Source organism: Xenopus laevis, chromosome 5S (genome assembly GCF_017654675.1).
Source record: "Xenopus laevis strain J_2021 chromosome 5S, Xenopus_laevis_v10.1, whole genome shotgun sequence".
NCBI lineage: Eukaryota > Metazoa > Chordata > Amphibia > Anura > Pipidae > Xenopus > Xenopus laevis.
The window spans coordinates 6199297-6222471 of record NC_054380.1 but is presented as its reverse complement, the minus strand read 5'-3'; the positions used below and the strand labels follow the sequence as shown (position 1 = coordinate 6222471).

The following is a 23175-nucleotide window of genomic DNA, read 5'->3' as shown; positions in this document are numbered from 1 at the left end:
ATGCATCTGAGGAGAATGATGATGAGGAGATTGATGTTTTGTGGGTGCCTAGTAGAAGAGAGCAAGAGGAGGGTAGTTCAGATGGAGAGACGGAGAGTCAGAGAGGCAGTAGGAGAATAAGACCTAGAAGAAGCAGGGAGGACAGCCCGCAGGGATCAGTAGGGCAACAACATGTATCGGCACCTGTGTTCAGCCGGCCAACGCACCCGCCATTGCCGCCAATACCGCCAACTCCGCCAACTTCTACTGTTACCGCCAGATCGCACACTTCCAAAAAGTCAGCAGTGTGGGATTTTTTTAATGTGTGTGCCTCTGACAAAAGCATTGTAATTTGCAATGAGTGCAGTCAGAAACTGAGCCTTGGTAAGCCCAACAGCCACATAGGTACAACTTCTATGCGAAGGCACATGAGCGGCAAGCACAAAGCACTTTGGGAGCAACACCTCAAAGGCAACAGGCAAACTAAAAGCCACACTCCTTCTGGTCCAGCATCTTACTGCTCTACCTCTGCTCTCCTTGACCCGTCTGAACCACCCTCCACTCCGCCTTCCACCTTGACCACCTGTTCCCATTCCCAGTCATCTGCCACCAGCCAAGTTTCTGTGAAGGCCATGTTTGAGCGTAAGAAGCCAATGTCTGACTGTCACCCCCTTGCGCGGCGTCTGACAGCTGGCTTGTCTGCACTCTTAGCCCGCCAGCTTTTACCATACCAGCTGGTGGACTCTGAGGCCTTCCGCAAATTTGTAGCAATTGGGACACCGCAGTGGAAGGTACCCAGCCGCAATTTTTTTTCTAAAAAGGGAATACCACACCTGTACCAACATGTGCAGAGCCAAGTTACCGCATCTCTGTCACTTAGTGTTGGGCCAAAGGTCCATATGACTACTGACGCATGGTCCTCCAAGCATGGTCAGGGCAGGTATGTCACCTACACTGCCCACTGGGTGAACTTGGTAATGGCTGGGAAGCAGGGAATGGGTAGCTCAACAACAACAGTGGAGTTGGTGTCACCGCCACGGATTGCACGCGGTTCTGCCACCACCTCTACTCCTCCATCGCTCTCTACCTCGTCTTCTTCTTCTTCTTCTTACTCTGCTGCTGGGTCCTCCTTCTCCTCCTCCACACCTGTGCACCCCCAGCTCCCCCTAGGCTATTCGACGTGCCAGGTACGCCGTTGTCACGCTGTCTTGGGGATGACGTGCCTGGAAAGCAAAAACCATACCGGATCTGTACTCCTGTCATCTCTGCAGTCACAGGCCGATCGGTGGCTGACCCCACACCAACTGCAGATCGGAAAAGTGGTGTGTGACAATGGAAGCAATCTGTTGGCAGCGTTGAGACTAGGCAATTTAACACATGTGCCCTGCATGGCACATGTGTTAAATTTAATAGTCCAACGTTTTGTCTCCAAGTACCCAGGATTCCAGGACGTTCTCACCCAGTCCAGAAAGGTGTCGGCCCATTTCAGGCGTTCCTACACAGCCATGGCACGCCTTGCTGACATTCAGCAGCGCTACAACATGCCAGTCAGGCGTTTGATTTCTGACAGCCAGACTCGCTGGAATTCAACGCTCCTTATGTTGGAACGTCTGCTGCAACAACAAAGGGCCGTCAACGAGTACCTTTTTGAACTGGGTGGTAGGACTGGATCTGCACAGCTGGGGATTTTTTTCCCCCGTTACTGGGTGCTTATGCGCGATGCCTGCAGGCTCATGCGACCTTTTGAAGAGGTGACAAATATGGTCAGTCGCACCGAAGGCACCATCAGCGACCTAATACCCTTCGCTTTATTCCTGGAGCGTGCCGTGCGACGAGTGACAGATGAGGCTGTAGACCAGCGTGACGAGGAGCTGGAAGCGCACGATTTCTGGTCGGAATCACCAGAACGAACCCAGGCACCTGCTGCAACGCAGGGAGAGGTGCCAGAAGTGGAGTCAGAGGAGGAAGGTGGCTTTGTGGAGGAGGAGGAGGAGGACCAACAGGAGCAGGCTTCCCAGGGGGCTAGTGGTGACCTTTTGGGGACCCCTGGTCTTGTACGTGGCTGGGGGGAGGAGACCGTGGATGATGCAGTCCTTGATAATGAGGAAGCGGAGATGGATAGCTCTGCATCCAACCTTGTGAGAATGGGGTCTTTCATGCTGTCATGCCTGTTGAAGGACCCCCGTATCAAGAGGCTTAAGGAGAAGGACCTGTACTGGGTCGCAACGCTACTAGACCCTCGGTACAAGCATAAAGTGTCAGAAATGTTACCAACATACCACAAGTCCGAAAAGATGCGGCATTTACAAACCAGCCTGCAAAACATGTTGTACAATGCTTTTAAGGGTGATGTCACTTCAGGAACTCATCAACATTCCAGGGGCAGAGGTGCCAGTAATCCTGCCACGAGCACACCTGCAAGGACAAAGCCCTTTGGCCAGTCTGTAACGTCAGACATGCAAATGTTTTTCTGTCCAAGGCAGCGCCACAACCCTTCTGGATCCACCCTCAAAGAACGCCTCGACCGGCAGGTAGCGGACTACCTGGCATTAACTGCAGATATCGACACTCTGAGGAGCGATGAACCCCTGGACTACTGGGTGCGCAGGCTTGATCTGTGGCCAGAGCTGTCACAATTTGCCATGAACCTCTTGTCTTGCCCAGCCTCAAGTGTGCTCTCAGAAAGGACCTTCAGTGCAGCAGGAGGGATTGTAACTGAGAAGAGAACTCGCCTAGGTCACAAAAGTGTCGATTACCTGACCTTTATTAAAATGAATGAGGGGTGGATCTCGGAGGGTTACTGCACGCCGGAAGACTTGTTCTGACTTCTATGCAGCTGTCCTTCTCTTCAAGCCTCATGACTCCACACACAGCTGTCCTTTAGCGTCCTCCTCCCTCCGCCACCGTTACAAACTAGGGTGCAAACCCTACTGGTTTAATTTTTTCTGGCCTCTGTGCTTCAGTGGCTGCAACCAAAAAACTGGGCAAACAATGTCTACAAGGTCAACGTATGGCGAAAAATGACTATTTTCAGCATTTATATGGCATATTTTTTCTGGCAACTGTGCTTCAGTGGCTGCGTCCAAAAAAATGCATATTTTCTGCATTTATATGGCATAATTTTTCTGGCCTCTGTGCTTCAGTGGCTGCAACCAAAAAAATGCATATTTTCTGCATTTATATGGCATAATTTTTCTGGCCTCTGTGCTTCAGTGGCTGCAACCAAAAAAATTTATATTTTCTGCATTTATATGGCATAATTTTTCTGTCAACTGTGCTTCAGTGGCTGCGACCAAAAAAATGCATATTTTCTGCATTTATATGACATAATTTTTCTGTCAACTGTGCTTCAGTGGCTGCAACCAAAAAAATTTATATTTTCTGCATTTATATGGCATATTTTTTCTGGCAACTGTGCTTCAGTGGCTGCAACCAAAAAAATTTATATTTTCTGCATTTATATGGCATAATTTTTCTGTCAACTGTGCTTCAGTGGCTGCGACCAAAAAAATGCATATTTTCTGCATTTATATGACATAATTTTTCTGGCCTCTGTGCTTCAGTGGCTGCAACCAAAAAAATTTATATTTTCTGCATTTATATGGCATAATTTTTCTGTCAACTGTGCTTCAGTGGCTGCGACCAAAAAAATGCATATTTTCTGCATTTATATGGCATATTTTTTATGGCCTCTGTGCTTCAGTGTCTGCGACAAAAAAAATGTATATTGTTAGCATTTATATGGCATATTTTTCCTGGCCTCTGTGCTGCAGTGGCTGCGACAAAAAAAAAATAATATTGTTTGCATTTATATGGCATATTTTTTCTGGCCTCTGTGCTGCAGTGGCTGCGACAAAAAAAAATTAATATTGTTTGCATTTATATGGCATATTTTTTCTGGCCTCTGTGCTGCAGTGGCTGCCACAAAAAAAAATTAATATTTTCAGCATTTATATGGCATATTGTTTCTGGACTTCTGGTTCAGTGGCTGCGACAAAAAAAACATAATTTTTCAGGAAAGTACACATGCCTAATTTTTCAGGGTTCTGCAACAGTGGCAAAATCGCATCTTTTATGGTCACCGCAGGTGATCAATAAAGTAGACCAAAACTGGGCCCACACTGCAGAATCTGTGTTTTTTGGTTCACTTCACTGTACATTGAATTACCTCTGCCTGACCGTGCACGTGCGCACAAGCACGGTGACTGCTAAACACACCACTACAGAAATATTGCCACCAACAGGACGAACATCCTGGAGGTGACAAGCAACTAGTAATTAAAAACTATTATTTGCTCACTTGACGGTATCATTCATTAAAGCTCTTTGCGTCTTTTTGCGTTGCAGTAAGCACCGCGTTTCGTCTTTGCGTGTGAACAGGCTGTAACTTTTACACGACTTGATTGGCATGTAGACGCCGGACGTTTTAAAGCATTTTATTACACAGGTTTAGAAATGTAGTGTGATTTCTGCCCTTTACAGCACAAAACGCAGCGCTGTGTCAACAATGGATTTTTTAGAAACATTTTTGCCCATGATCCCCCTCTGGCATGCCACTGTCCAGGTCGTTGCACCCTTTAAACAACTTTAAAATCATTTTTCTGGCCAGAAATGTCTTTTCTAGATGTTAAAGTTCGCCTTCCCATTGAAGTCTATGGGGTTCGCGAACCGTTCGCGAACCGCTCGCATTTTTGCGCAAGTTCGCGAATATGTTCGCGAACTTTTTTTCCGACGTTCGCTACATCCCTACTTCTTAAACCTAGTACAATAACCTTGCTATGTGGCCAGTTTTACAGCCTGATATAGCACCTAACTTCTTTCCTTGTTACAGTGTCAGAAGTCCTTTCATCTAGACCAGTGCTATCCAACTGGTCCTCATGGCCGAGGGCTGATAATGGAAGCCAGTGCTGACCATGCCCTTTTAAGCCACACCCACTTTAAACCACACCCATGTTATCACAAAAAAGGGTTAAGACAATACCCGCATTAATGGTGGTAGCACACCAAAAAAACCAAATGGTTGGTGTTCACTGCAGGGAAAGACATCCCCTTAAAAACTTTTGTCTCCTTCTCCCCCGTGGATAGCACAGCAACCCCCAGCACAAATTAAATACCTTGGGGACATCCTAACTAAGTATTAGAAAATGCTAACAAGCACCCAACAGATTCACATACCTCCCAACATTTTGGAAATAGAAAGAGGGACAAAAATATTTGTTGCATGTAGCTTGGCAATTTTTGTTTGACCACACCCATTATTGCAGCCACACACCCTAATTACCATGTTCCTTTTACAAAATTTGGCAGGTTATGAAAATTTGAATACATTTCTGTTGTTTTTCTGTGTTTTTACAGCTTTGCTAATAAAGGTGAATTGCCCTTTAAAGGAGTAGGAAAGTGCCAAATGCACCCCAAGTGAATGTATTTATTTACCTTAAACCCTGGGCTGGTGATCCTATCAGCAGAAAACTGCACCGCCCGGGGTTATACCAGTGAGCACCACGGAGCAATCCTATTCCGGCTTCTTCTTTCTTCAAATTTCGGTTCTGAGCTCTCTGCCAAAAGCCAATTAAGTTTAAGAAACTTTGTATGTTTTTCTGGCTGTTCAATGCAGGAGATCAAAGTGAAAGTCGGGCAGGCAGAGTATCGCACAGGCAGGCAGAGTATGGCACACACAGGCAAAGTATGGCATACACAGGCAGCGTTGGGCAGGCAGAGTATGGCACACACAGGCAGAGTTGGGCAGGCAGAGTATGAAACAGACAGAGTATGGTACACACGGCAGAGTTGGGCAGGCAGAGTATGGCAAACATGGGCAGAGTTGGGCAGGCAGAGTATGGCAAACACGGGCAGAGTTGGGCATACACAGGCAGAGTTTGGCAGGCAGAGTATGGCACACACAGGCAGAGTTGGGCAGGCAGAGTATGAAACAGACAGAGTATGGCACACACGGGCAGAGTTGGGCAGGCAGAGTATGGCAAACTCGGGCAGAGTTGGGCATACACAGGCAGAGTTGGGCACACATAGGCAGAGTTGGGCACACATAGGCAGAGTTGGGCACACACATGTAGGGTGGAGCAGTCACAGGTGGAGCAGGGTAAGAGGAGAGACCTGTTGAGACAAATACCCATCAAGTTAAATAGCACATACTATACTATGTACAGTGACAACATGCCTGTGCTGCTCCTTAATCTGTCGGAGGTGTGAGCAGGTGAACAATGTAGGCAATGACAATGTAGGGTCTTATACTGTAGGTGTGAATAACGCAGGTCCTTACAGGTGTGAACAATACAGTGTTTTAAAGGAGTGAAAAATCGTATGGATTACAAGGGTGAACAATGCAGGGCTTTTAAAACCGGAATCAGAGGTGTGAACAATACACGGGTCAGTTGATCTCAGATCTTATATCTTTTGAAGCTTACACAAAGGGAAGCAATCAAAGCAGTGAAAAGAGTAAAGGGGAGCACTCACCGGAACAGTGTAACTCTGACAACTTCACTCCACGCTGCTACTTGCACCACACCCCAGATCTGGTGTTCTTAACCAATAGCAAAGTTACAGATCACGGAGCTCTGGAGACTCTGCTGCATCCATTTAAAACATCAGCTTTATTTGGACTTTTGAAGGCAATCCCGCTTTAAAAAAAAGAAAAGTTGCCAGCGTTTTTTACAATTTTAATGCATTTCTGGCATACAGGATATGATGTCACTGATATAAGATTGAGGAAGATGTAGCTCCGTTTTATCAGTTCACCTGGTCTGAGGTGACAAAGTAAACTCTGGTGAAAGAGGTGATGTTCAGTAACATTCGCACTTTAGCGAAGAGTAACGACTGTTCGCCAGAGCGAATGTTGCCTGGCGATAGAGTGACGGTCTCCTTTGCTAATGAATTGTCTTGTACGCCTGTTAGTGAATTGGCGATGTCCCTGTGGATGTGATTTCTGGCGAATTTTCGCTAGCGTCGGCCGCTTCGCCATTTAGTGAATCTGCCCCATACTATGTTACTAAACAAATGTCTACCGATAAACAATCCTAAACAATACACAACGCTAACTCTACTATAGTGAATTAAACAGTAACACACATGTACTGTACTTAGCTTATACCTGTTGGGGACCTTTCAGAATAAACTGATGATCCCTCTCATTTTTCCTGTACACTCCCAGTGCAAACTTCCCCACTTAGATAGTGGGAGAAAAAATTCTTGATATCATAAAACAGGTTCTGGGGGTTCAAGTAAGAATTTCATATGTACATATGATAATAAAACGTGTACAGCGCGTCATATGTTAAATGTTATTGTGTTGAGTGTGACGATGCCCTGTCCACAGTCTTTTGTTTAGTGTAAATAAGAGTCTGTTGTCCACAGTTTACAGAAAACAGAAACCAAGGCCAGTGTTGATTTATAAATGAATGCCTGTAGGCTTATGAGTGACTGCTGCTACGTGTAAATATCACATTTTTGGGACTAAACGTGTAAAAAGCTACTTTTGAAGTATTAATTTTCTTCATCGCACTACATGACCCCCAGCATTTAATGAATCAGTGACCAACATCATTAAATGGTTCAGCATTTACAGTGTCAGACTGGGGAGTTTGGGGCCAGTGTTAGCCATTACTAAGGGCCCATCGCTCTGTCCGCAGGGTTGGACTGGGCCAGTGGGACACCAGGAAAAAAATCTGATGGGTCGAGCCTTCAGCGTGCCAGGCAAGTCCGGACTGAGAATTAAAATAGGCCCTGGCATTTCAGGTACATAGAGGCCCAATCAGCCCACATAGAGGCCCAAAGAGCCCCCACCAGCCCACTAAATACTGACTTTCTATGGGACCTTATAGCAGCCCCTCTGGCATTTGCCAGAACGCACAGATTGCCAGTCCGGGCCTGGTGCCAGGCTTGTTTCCTGTTGGACACTGTAGGCCTCCTATGAGGGCCCCTTGCCCAGTTTATTGTGCCTGGAGTAGCAATGGTTGCTGGAGGGCTGCTCACTGGGTGTATGTGGGGGAGTAGTGTGTAGGGAGGGGCTGCACAATGCTGGGTGGGGAGCAGTAGGTGCTGGGGGGCTGCTCACTGGGTGCATGTGGGGGAATAGTGTGTAGGGAGGGGCTGCACAATGGGTGGGGAGCAGTAGGTGCTGGGGGGCTGCTCACTGGGTGTATGTGGGGGAGTAGTGTGTAGGGAGGGGCTGCACAATGCTGGGTGGGGAGCAGTAGGTGCTGGAGGGCTGCTCACTGGGTGTATGTGGGGGAGTAGTGTGTAGGGAGGGGCTGCAGAGAGGCACAGACTAGTGAAAGAAACATCCAGCACAGTCACAGAACAGCAGTGGCTTTGGGAACCGAATCACCGACTGGATCACTGGCTCAGGCTGGTGCCACTCAGAATAAGACCCAGCAATGAAGTTCCGGCAGTGGTCACGGGAACAAGGGGATAAATAAACTATCGGACCCAAAACCTCAGAGGATCCGGCATATGAATTCCAACTACTGTATCTTGCTGCCTAAAAAGGAAACTTTATTCCCCGCCAAGCCGGCAGGTGGCGCTCTTGTTTAGCAGTGGGAACACGTCGGTCTGGGACTCGCTGGTGAGACACATAGAGGCCGCTATTCAGTGAGTGAGTCAGTCAGGGAGGGAAGTTTCCCCGCAGCGGTACCTCCAGCGCTTACAATGGGGTGTCCCGACCGGACCGGCTGCAGGTGAGGAGCTTTGGCTCAGTCTCTCTGTGTTGTCAGACTGTGTCACACGGGAGGGACGGACTGTATCACGGGGTTACTGACACTTGTACATTGTATCACAGGGTTACAGTTAGTTGTAGACTGACAGACTGTATCAGAGGGTTACAGGGAGTGGGAGATGGACAGACTGTATCACAGGGTTACAGGGAGTTGTAGACTGACAGACTGTATCAGAGGGTTACAGGGAGTGGGAGATGGACAGACTGTATCACAGGGTTACAGGGAGTTGTAGACTGACAGACTGTATCAGAGGGTTGCAGGGAGTGGGAGATGGACAGACTGTATCACAGGGTTACAGGGGGTTGTAGACTGACAGACTGTATCAGAGGGTTGCAGGGAGTGGGAGATGGACAGAGTGTATCACAGGGTTACAGGGAGTTGTAGACTGACAGACTGTATCAGAGGGTTACAGGGAGTGGGAGATGGACAGACTGTATCACAGGGTTACAGGGAGTTGTAGACTGACAGACTGTATCAGAGGGTTACAGGGAGTGGGAGATGGACAGACTGTATCACAGGGTTACAGGGAGTTGTAGACTGACAGACTGTATCAGAGGGTTGCAGGGAGTGGGAGATGGACAGACTGTATCACAGGGTTACAGGGGGTTGTAGACTGACAGACTGTATCAGAGGGTTGCAGGGAGTGGGAGATGGACAGAGTGTATCACAGGGTTACAGGGAGTTGTAGACTGACAGACTGTATCAGAGGGTTACAGGGAGTGGGAGATGGACAGACTGTATCACAGGGTTACAGGGAGTTGTAGACTGACAGACTGTATCAGAGGGTTGCAGGGAGTGGGAGATGGACAGACTGTATCACAGGGTTACAGGGAGTTGTAGACTGACAGACTGTATCAGAGGGTTGCAGGGAGTGGGAGATGGACAGACTGTATCACAGGGTTACAGGGAGTTGTAGACTGACAGACTGTATCAGAGGGTTGCAGGGAGTGGGAGATGGACAGACTGTATCACAGGGTTACAGTTAGTTGTAGACTGACAGACTGTATCAGAGGGTTGCAGGGAGTGGGAGATGGACAGACTGTATCACAGGGTTACAGGGAGTTGTAGACTGACAGACTGTATCAGAGGGTTGCAGGGAGTGGGAGATGGACAGAGTGTATCACAGGGTTACAGGGAGTTGTAGACTGACAGACTGTATCAGAGGGTTACAGGGAGTGGGAGATGGACAGACTGTATCACAGGGTTACAGGGAGTTGTAGACTGACAGACTGTATCAGAGGGTTACAGGGAGTGGGAGATGGACAGACTGTATCACAGGGTTACAGGGAGTTGTAGACTGACAGACTGTATCAGAGGGTTGCAGGGAGTGGGAGATGGACAGACTGTATCACAGGGTTACAGGGGGTTGTAGACTGACAGACTGTATCAGAGGGTTGCAGGGAGTGGGAGATGGACAGAGTGTATCACAGGGTTACAGGGAGTTGTAGACTGACAGACTGTATCAGAGGGTTACAGGGAGTGGGAGATGGACAGACTGTATCACAGGGTTACAGGGAGTTGTAGACTGACAGACTGTATCAGAGGGTTGCAGGGAGTGGGAGATGGACAGACTGTATCACAGGGTTACAGGGAGTTGTAGACTGACAGACTGTATCAGAGGGTTGCAGGGAGTGGGAGATGGACAGACTGTATCACAGGGTTACAGGGAGTTGTAGACTGACAGACTGTATCAGAGGGTTGCAGGGAGTGGGAGATGGACAGACTGTATCACAGGGTTACAGTTAGTTGTAGACTGACAGACTGTATCAGAGGGTTGCAGGGAGTGGGAGATGGACAGACTGTATCACAGGGTTACAGGGAGTTGTAGACTGACAGACTGTATTAGAGGGTTGCAGGGAGTGGGAGATGGACAGAGTGTATCACAGGGTTACAGGGGGTTGTAGACTGACAGACTGTATCAGAGGGTTGCAGGGAGTGGGAGATGGACAGACTGTATCACAGGGTTACAGGGGGTTGTAGACTGACAGACTGTATCAGAGGGTTGCAGGGAGTGGGAGATGGACAGACTGTATCACAGGGTTACAGGGGGTTGTAGACTGACAGACTGTATCAGAGGGTTGCAGGGAGTGGGAGATGGACAGACTGTATCACAGGGTTACAGGGAGTTGTAGACTGACAGACTGTATCAGAGGGTTGCAGGGAGTGGGAGATGGACAGACTGTATCACAGGGTTACAGGGAGTTGTAGACTGACAGACTGTATTAGAGGGTTGCAGGGAGTGGGAGATGGACAGAGTGTATCACAGGGTTACAGGGAGTTGGAGACTGATAGACTGTATCAGAGGGTTGCAGGGAGTGGGAGATGGACAGACTGTATCACAGGGTTACAGGGAGTTCTAGACTGACAGACTGTATCAGAGGGTTGCAGGGATTGGGAGATGGACAGACTGTATCACAGGGTTACAGGGAGTTGTAGACTGATAGACTGTATCAGAGGGTTGCAGGGAGTTGTAGACTGACCGACTGTATCATTGGGATACAGGGAGTGGAAGATGGACAGACTGTCACGTGGGATGGGTGATTATTTGGGGCTGACAGTTGACCCTCATATAATGAGGAAAAGGGAAGTTGCCATTTGTTGGTGGAACAGTGACACCTGGCTGGGAGTTATCGTGTGTATTTACTGGATGGGGCTAGTTCATGTTTTATGTTATAGTCCCTTAACGCTGGCCTGACAGTAGGAGGGTGTCTGCAGCAGAGGCTGTAGGTGATTATATTGGGGCAGCATTATATTAGCTGTATTTATGGCAGTAACATAAGGGGGGGGAGGCTGAACCAATTACAATGTCTCCTCTGGACTTGGCATTTGTACATGTGTGTGCGCTCCAGTCACATTGTGTAAATAGTAATATAGTCACACCGTCAGTAAATTGGGTTTGGCACCTTTAGATCCGGTTACTGGGATGGGTATGTACAGAGGTATGTAAGTCACACTGCTCCCAGGAACATTAGCAGAATGATTGGCAGCGCACGAGCCATCTATGTCCCTAATTGTCTCTCCTGCCTGGGGACAAAGGAAAGTGCACAGCATTGATGGACAACTCCCAGCACCCCATAGATATCCCAAGAGCGAGGCTTCATACTGGATTGTTGACATATGCAGCTCTGGGGAACTGACTGGTTTTATACAAGGAACCAACATTTCTTGGAGGTGATTGATTCTACATATGGGGCAGATCATGGCCAGGCTCAGTGTGTTGGGCAGGGCAGATCATGGCCAGTCTCAGTGTGTTGGGCAGATCATGGCCAGTCTCAGTGTGTTGGGCAGATCACGGCCAGTCTCAGTGTGTTGGGCTGATCATGGCCAGTCTCAGTGTGTTGGGCTGATCATGGCCAGTCTCAGTGTGTTGGGCAGATCATGGCCAGTCTCAGTGTGTTGGGCAGATCATGGCCAGTCTCAGTGTGTTGGGCAGATCACGGCCAGTCTCAGTGTGTTGGGCTGATCATGGCCAGTCTCAGTGTGTTGGGCAGATCATGGCCAGTCTCAGTGTGTTGGGCAGATCATGGCCAGTCTCAGTGTGTTGGGCAGATCATGGCCAGTCTCAGTGTGTTGGGCAGATCATGGCCAGGCTCAGTGTGTTGGGCAGATCCTGGCCAGGCTCAGTGTGTTGGGCTGATCATGGCCAGTCTCAGTGTGTTGGGCAGATCATGGCCAGTCTCAGTGTGTTGGGCAGATCATGGCCAGTCTCAGTGTGTTGGGCAGATCATGGCCAGTCTCAGTGTGTTGGGCAGATCATTGCCAGGCTCAGTGTGTTGGGCTGATCATGGCCAGTCTCAGTGTGTTGGGCAGATCATGGCCAGTCTCAGTGTGTTGGGCAGATCATGGCCAGGCTCAGTGTGTTGGGCAGATCATGGCCAGGCTCAGTGTGTTGGGCAGATCATGGCCAGGCTCAGTGTGTTGGGCTGATCATGGCCAGTCTCAGTGTGTTGGGCAGATCATGGCCAGGCTCAGTGTGTTGGGCTGATCATGGCCAGGCTCAGTGTGTTGGGCTGATCATGGCCAGTCTCAGTGTGTTGGGCAGATCATGGCCAGTCTCAGTGTGTTGGGCAGATCATGGCCAGTCTCAGTGTGTTGGGCAGATCATGGCCAGGCTCAGTGTGTTGGGCAGTTCCCAGGTGCAGGGAGTGGGCAGTTGATCTTTCAGTCTCTCATAGACATCGCTCTCTGCTCCATTAGAGACAGACTAGTGGGACATGTCTCCCAGCACCGGCACTTCACCTCCTGGTCACTGAATAGAATCACTGAATAGAACTCTTCTGTGGGTGCTGCCAGGAAAAGAATTAGGGAGGGGGAGGGGGGGGGGAACAGCAGCGTCTCACCTCTCTCTCAATTGCCCATTTATTCCAAGCCCCTCACTGCATAAAGGCCTTTCTTTGCCTCCAGTAGGGCAATTCATTCACCCTGTCTGGCTTCCCAGACCCTGCTCTGCCTCCCTCTCACTAATACATGGTTATTATTAGGGATGCACCGAATCCAGGATTCGGTTCGGGATTCGACCTTTTTCAGCAGGATTCGGATTTTGCCAAATCCTTCTGCCCGGCTGAACCGAATCCGATTCCTAATTTGCATATGCAAATTAGGGACGTGACTTTTTGTCACAAACAAGGAAGTAAAAAATGCTTTCCCCTTCCCATCCCTAATTTGCATACGCAAATTAGGATTCTGTTCCGTATCCGGCCAAATCTTTTACAAAGGATCCGGGGGTTCGGCCGAATCCAAAAAAGTGGATTTGGTGCATCCCTAGTTATATTATATTGTACCGATGGGCTGACTCTCTGCAGGGCCTGGGTAGGGTTGTATATGGCACTGATGGGATACCTTTCCTATTCATCTTCCACTACTGCCTGGTTGTTATGGTGCCTTTCCCTGGTAACCCTATACCATTAGGATGCCATTGCTGGCAGAAAACACAAAGTTTACTGGGGAGCAACCCTACTAATATAATAGTAGGATGGGCGTAGGTGGGTGTTGCTGCTTTCGGACTTAACCCTGTAGTTGATGGAGAAGATGAGCAGGTGATGTCTCCTTTATATACACACAATAAAAGCTCTGTGATGTCACTGGGGTGTGTATGGAACCAAGACCAGACATATAGACACAACATATAAATATACTCCTTTCCCCTTACATTCTGCTTTCTTTATTTTTTAACTATGGCAGCACAATGGAGCCTGGTCAGAACCCACCAGTGTAGTTACTGCTCTTCCTGTGGCCCCTAGCAAGAAGGCACACACTAATTGTGGGGGTTGTGTGATGAGCACCCACTTTTTGTGCCAGGTCTCCATGCTCGTGCCCTTGCATTGTCTGGGCAAGGACCCTGTCCCTAGGGCCACAGTCCCTATCCACTTCCTTCAGTAACTGTATTGGTGCATGGTCTGTGGCTCCAGGACTGAACCCCATTGTAGGACTGGGGATTTCAGGGGCCCAGAGTCATGCACCCAGTATTGTGTGTGTATAACAATGGGCTGTACTGTGAGGCATGGGTCCTGAGCAGGAACAATTGGATTTATTGTAATGAAAAAAAGGGGGGTCCCTGTTCTTTTGCACCAAGTTGGAGAGTATGTTATTGCATGGTGCTGAGCCCAGAGCCTGCAGTGCAGGGTATCAAGTGGGGGCCTTCCCGGTGCCAAAAGAATGCTTTGCAGGGCCCGACACAGTAGAACCCCCCACAAGACGCAGGCTCGGACTGGACATCTGGCAAATGCCTGGTGGGCTGGTCAGTTTAGGATTAAAGGGGTTGTTCACCTTTAAACACTTTTTTTCAGTTCAGTTGGTTTCAGATAGATCTTCAGAAAGATGGACTTTTTCCAATTACTTTCTTTTCTGTTTGTAACTGTTTTTCTGTTGAAGTGTAAAGTTTCATTTTTCACCTTCTAAAGCAGCTCTGGGAGGGGGGTCGCCGACTCTGATAAATTTGTTATGTTTGTCCCTGCTGAGCAGAATCCCTGACTTTCATTAAAGGCAGCTGTTAGACTTGATACAATAGTTGCTGATACTCCAGAGATGCTGCTGAGAAATGTATCAAATAATTGTATCAACTAAATGGAGCAACATTGTAACAGTTCAGCTCCTGGATCACTGAGAGACTAGACTGAGACACGAACATTAAACATTAAGCTTCAATTTTGGTAAAACGGTAAAAAATAAAAGACGGAAAGCAAGTGAAAAATCTCTTTGTTTACGGTGAACAATCTGAAAACAACTGAACTGAAAAAAAGTGTTTGGAAGGGGAACGACCCCTTTAAGTAGGCCGGGGAAGTAGAGCCCCAGAATGGGAGCCAAGGCTGAACGGGAGCTAAAGCCGCTGAGGAGAACGAAGAAGCTACTTTCACCTGCCAAATTTTAAAGGTAAGTATCCACAATGTTTGTTTTTACGATGTTTGTTTTTAATTCACTGTTTTGTTTTTTTTAACTTGGGTAACTGGCCACGAATGTTTGTTTCAATTTGGGGAATGGGGATGGCCACCAATGTTTTTTTAACTTGGGAGTGGGGCTGGCCACCAATTTTTTTTTTAACTTTTATGGGAGCCCTGACCACCAATGTTTTCCTTTTAACTTGGGGGTGGAGTGAACGGCAATTTACATGTAAATTTATATTTATATGTGATTTTTTTTCTGCCAGTGTTGCCTTTTACTCCCAGTCCAGCTTTGGCTAGAAGTTCCTTGAGTTGCCCATCATGCCCGTCTGTGGGTAGCCAGCTGGACCAGTAAGGGAAGGTGTGTGGGAATGAAGGGAGGGTGCAGCATTGTCAGTTTGACACGCACCGGTGCATGGAGATGTCAGTCAGTCAGTCAGTCTGATTGTCTCTAAAGCAAAGCAGAAGTACATTGTGTCCGTGTGCGGCTGAATCATCATGAGAAGGATCATTTGCTGGTAGTTGGATGGAAGCTTCACGTTTGTTCCGTATATCTCTCAGCCCCTCCATGCTACTGGTACCAGTGTGTTTGCCTGGTGTCTGGCCTGGCGCTCAAATTGTCATCAGCATCACTGGGGTTTGACATTCCACAGGCAGAAATGACGGTGCTGTAAGTCAGACAGGTGGGGACAGGCAGGGCCGGATTTACATAGCGGGTGCCCCTAGGCCTGCTGTCGTTTGTCGCCCCCATCCCCTTTTTTTTATTTGCTCAAATTTTCATCATCGGGACCAGATCAACGGGGACTGGTGCACGGGAAATTCAAAAATCTATTGTGTGTCCTGTGCATCCCCAGTATTTCTGAACCAATGTGGGTGTGGTTGGGCAACATTCCGCCCCCTAAAATCCTGCCACCCTAGGCCCAGGGTTTGGTGGGCTCTCCAAAAATCTGGGCCTGGGGACGGGGCTTCTTCTTGCAAAAGGGTATACAGTGATCTTTCTCTGGTTATTTGGGTCTCACCAGCAGGAGCACCCATGTGGTGTAACTATAGACAGACCCCATGACTACTGGGACCCCCAAGGGACATAAAAGGCCCAGTGAGGCACTGACCAATAGGTAGTTTCACTATGTGATGTCCAAAGTTTAGGGGGGGGCTTAAAATTATTTTGTCAGACCTAGTAGCTAACCCAATTCAACCCAATAAATATGGGTACATTTTATGAAGCCTACACTGGTTGGCAGCAAGTGAAACCAGGATCTCTGTGCCCTTCCACTATGCGTATATTCTGTGCATTATTGGGCCAACAGAATATCTAGAGAGAGTTTCCAGGGGTATTTGGAGCTCCCCCGAAACTGCCTCCTGAGCTGCTGCTAGGGTTGCCACCTGGCCAGTATTTTACCGGCCTGGCTGGTAAAAATGATGCTTTATGCCAATGTTATTAATAGGAAAAAACAGCAAGACTACAGTAATGCCAGTATTTTTTTCCAGAAGAGGTGGCAACCTTAACTGCTGCCCTTCCATTGTTGCCTAAGCCAATATTCCCCTGCCAGTAGCAATGTAGCCTGGGGACACACAGAGGTAAGTGGCTCTTGTTGCCTTGTCCTGATGGTGAGTTATTGGGCACTAATAAGTATGATAACACTGGTATTCTGCAGGGTCAGGAGTGCAAACATGTTTTCTTCAAAACACATCAGTTAATAGTGCTGCTTCTGCAGAATTCTGCACTGAAATCCATTTTTCAAAAGAGCAAAGAGATTTCTTTATATTTAATTTTGAAATCTGACATGGGGCTAGACATATTGTCAGTTTCCCAACTGCCCCCAGTCATGTGACTTGTGCTGTGATAAACTTTAGTCACTCTTTACTGCTGTACTGCAAGTTGGAGTGATATCACCCCCCCCCCAGCAGCCTAACAGCAGAACAATGGGAAGGTAACCAGATTGCAGCTCCCTAACACAAGATAGCAGCTGCCTGGTAGATCTAAGAACAGCATCTGAGACACATTCAGTTACATTGAGTAGGAGAAACAACAGGCTGCCAGAAAGCAGTTCCATCCTAAAGTGCTGGCTCTTTCTGAAATCACATGACCAGGCAAAATGACCTGAGATGCACCTACACACCAATATTACAACTAAATACTCTTGCTGGTTCAGGAACGACATTTTATATTGTAGAGTGAATTATTTGCAGTGTAAACAGTGTTATTAAGAAATAAAAACAACACCATAACAACCATAACAGAATCTCTTTAAGGAAACATAGGGAAATACCCCATAAACTGCCCCTCTATAGGCAGCTTCTTGTCTCCCATTGCCTTCTGGGCATTGCTTCCTTAACCCTTTCTATTCTGATATAGTTAGAAGCAGAGAAGTCAGCACTCCAGGTGGGTTAAATAGCTGGCTCCTGCTACATTGTTTCAGGAGTCAAGACCAGCAGTTCAGACAATATGCACACTTTTGCCAGCGAAGAATGAATTGATAGATTTTCTTTCATTAGACGGAAAGTAATTTTGAGAGGAGTTTTTAGGGATCCAGTTGAAAGGAATGTGAACGGTTCTATTTCCTGTTGCTCAGTACAATTTCAGATAAAGATTATCACAAGGGTAACTTCCCTTATCTCACATTCTAACTTTCCGATATACACTCACTTCTTTATCTGTGGGTTAATCCCTTGCACAGCCACAGGCTTTTAATTTTAATGCTGGACCACTTCCCAGTACCTATAAAGGCAGTTCCAGTCTAATGGCTAAAGGGAACATGGGCAGTTACCTTGGCAGCCATTCACCCCCTGTATATCATAGACAATCTGATAATGATGGCAAAAATGAAGAAAAACCTTTGAGAGCCACAGTGAGCCAACTGCTCACCAAACTGTACTGGCCCCTGGCACTGGCTAGTCATTGGTCCAAAGTCATCTGGGCAGCATTTTGGTGGCTGAATCGTAAAAGTACCGGTAAAGCAATTTGTGTGAGCAGCTTAAGGCATCAGCGTGTGAATGTGGTGGCGTATCAGCAGTCAGACCCCTGCAGCAGCAGCAGCAGCAAGCCAGTGTCACAGCTCAGTGTTACTCAATTGGCAAATCCCACTAACACTCTGTATCTGTTTCCCAGGTACCTGCTGCTTCTCTCTCTGGTCTCTGTCTCGGGAGTATGTGCTGATGAGCCTCCCCCTGAACTGCCCCCTCAAGACTCTTGGGGAGATCTGTGGCTGGTGCGTTTTTTCATGAATATTGCAGGTTATGGGACCATCCTCCTGCCAGGATACCTTCTCATTCGCTACTTCAAACACAAAAACTACCTAGAGACTGGTAAGTGCTCACATTGCACTCTGTATATTCCTCCTGCATGTACTGCACAATATATGTAGTGCCCCCTATATATTGTGTATGTGGTGACACACACACGCACACACACACACGCCATGAATATCCTGTAAATTATATCCTTATAAACGGTGAGTTCCGATGTCATCAGTTATAAACGGTGAGTTCTGATGTCATTTCCATCACATGACTCACTGAAACTTGTGTATTATAATAAATAAAGTACCCCCAGTTGCAAAATATGAGGATATTAGAAGTTACCTCGGAGTTCCATGACCTGTATAATAACACTCTGCCTTCGACCTCGTACTTTAATATGGTCATGAAACTCCTCGGTAACTTATAATATCCTTATATTTTACAAGAGGGGGTACTTTATTCACTATATATATATATATATATATATATATATATATATATATATATATATATAAAATGTATGTTATCTGCCTCCCCATGTGTAGGGTGTTTATAAATCTGCCGCCCCATGTATAGGGCATCTATCTATCTGCCGTTCCAATATGTAGGGTGTCTATCTATCTATCTGTCTTTCCCATGTGTAGGGTATCTTATCTATCTACTGCTCCCATATGTCGGGTATCTCTCTATCTGCCTCTTCCATATGTAGGGTATCTATCTGCCGCCCCATATGGTGCCCCTTACGATATAGTATTTATTGACTGTTTGACTTTTAATGTGTGCCACAGGTAGAGGCCTCTGTTACCCTGTGGTGAAGTCTTGTGTTTTTGGCCATGAGTCCAAGTCTTTGTCCCCTGAAGAAACGGCTGCAGCCCCCAGGGTTGAGGGTGACCCTTCCAATACTCAACAGGCCCTCAAGCTTCTCTTCTGCACAGCTGGACTCCAGGTCAGAGGATATGCAGCATGGGCTTATAAGGAACCTGTTATCCCTCACCTTTTGTATCTGCCTCTTGTCTATGGTTTTGTCTGGGCACGAGTTGTACTTCCCTTCTGTCACTTCTGGATTTTTGTCTGAAGCTGAATGCACTGAATTTTCATGCTGCATAACTGAAAGAAATTTTTATGTATATTTTGCTATGTCCTGGTTCTTGACAGAATTTGTGGAAAGAGGAGGAGGTAGTGAATCCAAACTGTTCCTAAATAAAGCCCCTGTGTAATTATCCTCTCTTTATCTGTAAACTTGACACGCTGCAGCTGAGAGAAGGCAGGGGTTTGCTTTCCTGATTGCATGGGGGGGAGGAGAGGAAAACAATGATTCATTGTCCATATTACCAAGAGACCCCCCATCCCCCAGCAAGAGCCCAAAAGGTAGATAAGGATCTAACAGTGAGGTGACTTCGGAAAATTAAGCACTGCGAGTACCATGCCGCAGGCGTTTTTTCATTCTAGCAGATGGAAGATAGGGGGAAGCAGTTCGGGGAGATTAGTCGCCCAAACGAAGTCGCCGGGCAACTAAATCTCCCCGAATCTCCCAGTGTGACCTTCCCCTTAGCTGATGATCAGTAGATTCCAAGTCACTGTCAACAAACAGGTTGTTTAAATCACCCTCCTGTTTCATTCTTTACATTCAGATATTTATTATGTTAAGGTTACATAAGAAATGTTTGTTTATTAAATATAACTATATATATTTTCCCATAAATCAGTATTGAAGTAATATTTTCCATGGAACAAAATGGAACCGTGATATTACGGATGTAGATCATAATGGGACAACATCACTAAAAGTAGATCTCACATTAGTATGGGCCCTCCTGCTTTACAGTGTATAAAGGAATTGAGTCTCACGTGTGTCCCCCCAGTGTTACTTTACAGTACCATTTGTGTTTGCTGCCCCCTGCAGGTCTCCTATCTGACATGGGGAGTTCTACAGGAACGTGTAATGACCCGCACATACGGCTCAGAGGAAGGAGGCCCTGGGGAACGTTTCCGTGACTCACAGTTTCTCGTCTTCATGAACCGCATCCTGGCTCTGACGGTGGCCGGCCTATACTGCAGCGTGACCAAGCAGCCGCGCCATGGTGCCCCCATGTACAAATATTCCTTTGCCTCCCTCTCTAATATCCTGAGCAGCTGGTGCCAGTATGAAGCCCTCAAGTTCATCAGCTTCCCCACCCAGGTACTTGCCAAGGCATCCAAGGTCATCCCAGTCATGCTAATGGGCAAACTGGTGTCGCATAAGAGCTACGAGTACTGGGAGTACCTGACTGCTGTGCTTATCTCTGTTGGGGTCAGCATGTTTCTGTTGTCTAACGGAGAGGGCAACCGCCCTTCGGGGGTCACCACCTTCTCCGGGCTGGTCATTCTGGCTGGCTATATTGTGTTTGACAGCTTCACTTCCAACTGGCAGGACTCGCTCTTCAAGTACAAAATGTCCTCTGTGCAGATGATGTTTGGGGTTAACATGTTCTCCTGCCTGTTCACGGTGGGCTCTCTCCTGGAGCAGGGGGCCATGCTGGAGGCCATTCACTTCATGACAAGACACCCCGATTTTGCCTTTCATGCTTGTCTCCTCTCCGTCTGCTCAGCTTTTGGGCAGCTCTTTATCTTTTACACCATCAACAAGTTCGGAGCTGCCGTCTTCACCATTATCATGACTTTGCGCCAGGCACTAGCTATCTTGCTGTCCTGTCTGCTCTATGGGCATCCTGTTACCGCAGTGGGAGGAGTCGGGGTGGCTACTGTCTTCCTTGCCCTTTTTCTCCGGGTCTATGCCAGGGGGAGGATGAGGAAGAAGGGCAGAAAGGCTGCGGATATCCCAGTGGTGCAGAAGGTGTGACACCCATGATACTAAATGCATCTCCCGCCGTGTTTGATGGGACTTTAATCGGAACCACAAAACGCTTGCCCCTTTATCGACTTCTCTGCCATTGTGTATATCATTTTAATACATTTCTATATATGGATTTACTGGCATTTTAGCTCTTTAGCCACAAGGGGCCTGACCCCCGGGTTGAAACCTGAAAGACCAATCAACTCCCTGCAGCCTTAAATGGATAATCAATATTATAAACTGGTATAAGGGTAGTTTGTGGAGCTGTAGGATTCAAATTCGTCCCCCTCTATTTTTTCTAATTCCAGAGCAGAATGTTTTTCTCTATTAAAGGGTACATTTTCTCTTTTTGCTCTCATTTCCTGGGCCCCACAAAGAAGCTTAATCTTTATTTTCTGTACCGGGTGTGGGGCATTATATTCTGCAGTTGGGGCACGGGGAGGGCTGCAGATCGGAGTGTTTCCCTGTTTGCTAAAGTAGATGCTGAGTCTCTTCCTTTATGAGTCATTGCATTGCCTGTGCCCCCAGATTTGTGGCACATTTAATTTCCGGATTCCTACAGGACACGTGGAACGGAGTTACAGGGGGAACAGCGGAGGCAGCACAATAGGTGAGATATTAATCTTCGTTGGGGGTAGGGGTGCGCACACTACATCAATTTGGGAGCATTGAGCGCCGCAGCAGGAGGTGGCAGGCTTAAAGGGGGTTGTTCGCCTTTGAATTAACTTTTAATATGATCTACAGAGGGATATTCTGAGTCAATTTGCAATTGGTTTTCATTTTTTATCATTTGTGCTTTTTATTCAGCAGCTCTCCCATTTTGCCATTTCTGCAATCTGGTGGCTAGGCTCCAAATTACCCTAGCAACCGTGCATTGATTTAGATAAGAGACTGGAATCGGAGAGGCCTGAATAAAAAAGGAGTCATAAAAAAAGTAGCAATAACAATACATTTGAAGCCTTACGGAGCATTTGTTTGTTATTTTTTAGCTGTGGACAGTGACCCCCATTTGAAAGCTGGAAAGAGTCAGAAGAAAAAAGCAAATAATTCAGAAACTTATAAAAAAGAAAAAATGAAGACCAATTGAAAAGTTGCTTAGAATTAGCCATTCTATAACATACTGAAAGTTAAGTTAAAGGTGAACCACCCCTTTTATGGCACATTAATTGTAAATACGGTGCTGTGTGCCTCCTTACTAACCTATCCCTGCCTGGGGCACTGATTGGCTATAAAACAGATGAACCGTACTAAAGGGAGTGCCAGTTGTACCCCAATAACAACAGGACCCCCTCTTCTAGACCAATGCTATAAAGTAGTGATGTGCGGGTCGGGCAGGTTCGGGCCGACCTCGTACTTCTCTTTGAGGGTGGCAGGCTGGTGCGGGTTGAGCTCTTCTGCTCTCTCCAACCGTCACCTTCAAATGCCGACGTTACAGCCGCACACCTGCTCGTCCCGCCAATTTTGTGTGACGTCATCTGCAGGTCAGCGCGGGTTTATAAAAGGAAGTTGGATGCGGGTTGTGGGAGGGCGGGTCCGGGTTGGCTGCGTACATCACTACTATATAGGGGTCAGTGGGGAACTGTAAATACTGTGTGGGCTCCTCCTTCCTATGTCATGGATTGATTGGGGGAGTCAGCGGCTGCCGCTGCCTGTAAGGCCTCCCTTGTGGATGACTGAGTTAGTGCAAGCGCTGGTGCAGCCTCCATTGAGGGATGGGGCAAAGGGCACTAAGCAGTGGGCGAAATACTGCAGAGAATTCTGGGTTTTTTTTTATTTTTTTGCTGCCAAATCCTGAACCAGATCCTAGAGGGGTGGGAGGGACACGGAACCATTCATTGGCCTTTACAGTCAGAGGGAAACTGAGAGAAGTTCTAACACAATCAACATAAAAAGCCTGGGGCCACACATGCTTTACATTTGATTGGCTGAGCGAGTGAGCAAACCCTTTCACTGTCAGCAGAACAACACACTTCTCTTTGCTTTCTCTAGAAGAGAGCTTCCTACATTAACCCCCCAC

General features: G+C 47.3%; 1 protein-coding gene across 1 annotated transcript; it reads left to right on the top strand.

Annotated features, from left to right (window-relative positions):
- Positions 1-8605: 8605 nt before the first annotated feature.
- On the top strand, positions 8606-21502 carry slc35b2.S (solute carrier family 35 member B2 S homolog). Its single transcript, NM_001087198.1, is given in 4 exon segments — positions 8606-8669; positions 18195-18391; positions 19114-19271; positions 20229-21502. Coding segments are annotated over 4 exon segments (1320 nt in total). The 5' UTR covers positions 8606-8640; the 3' UTR covers positions 21165-21502.
- Positions 21503-23175: the final 1673 nt, after the last annotated feature.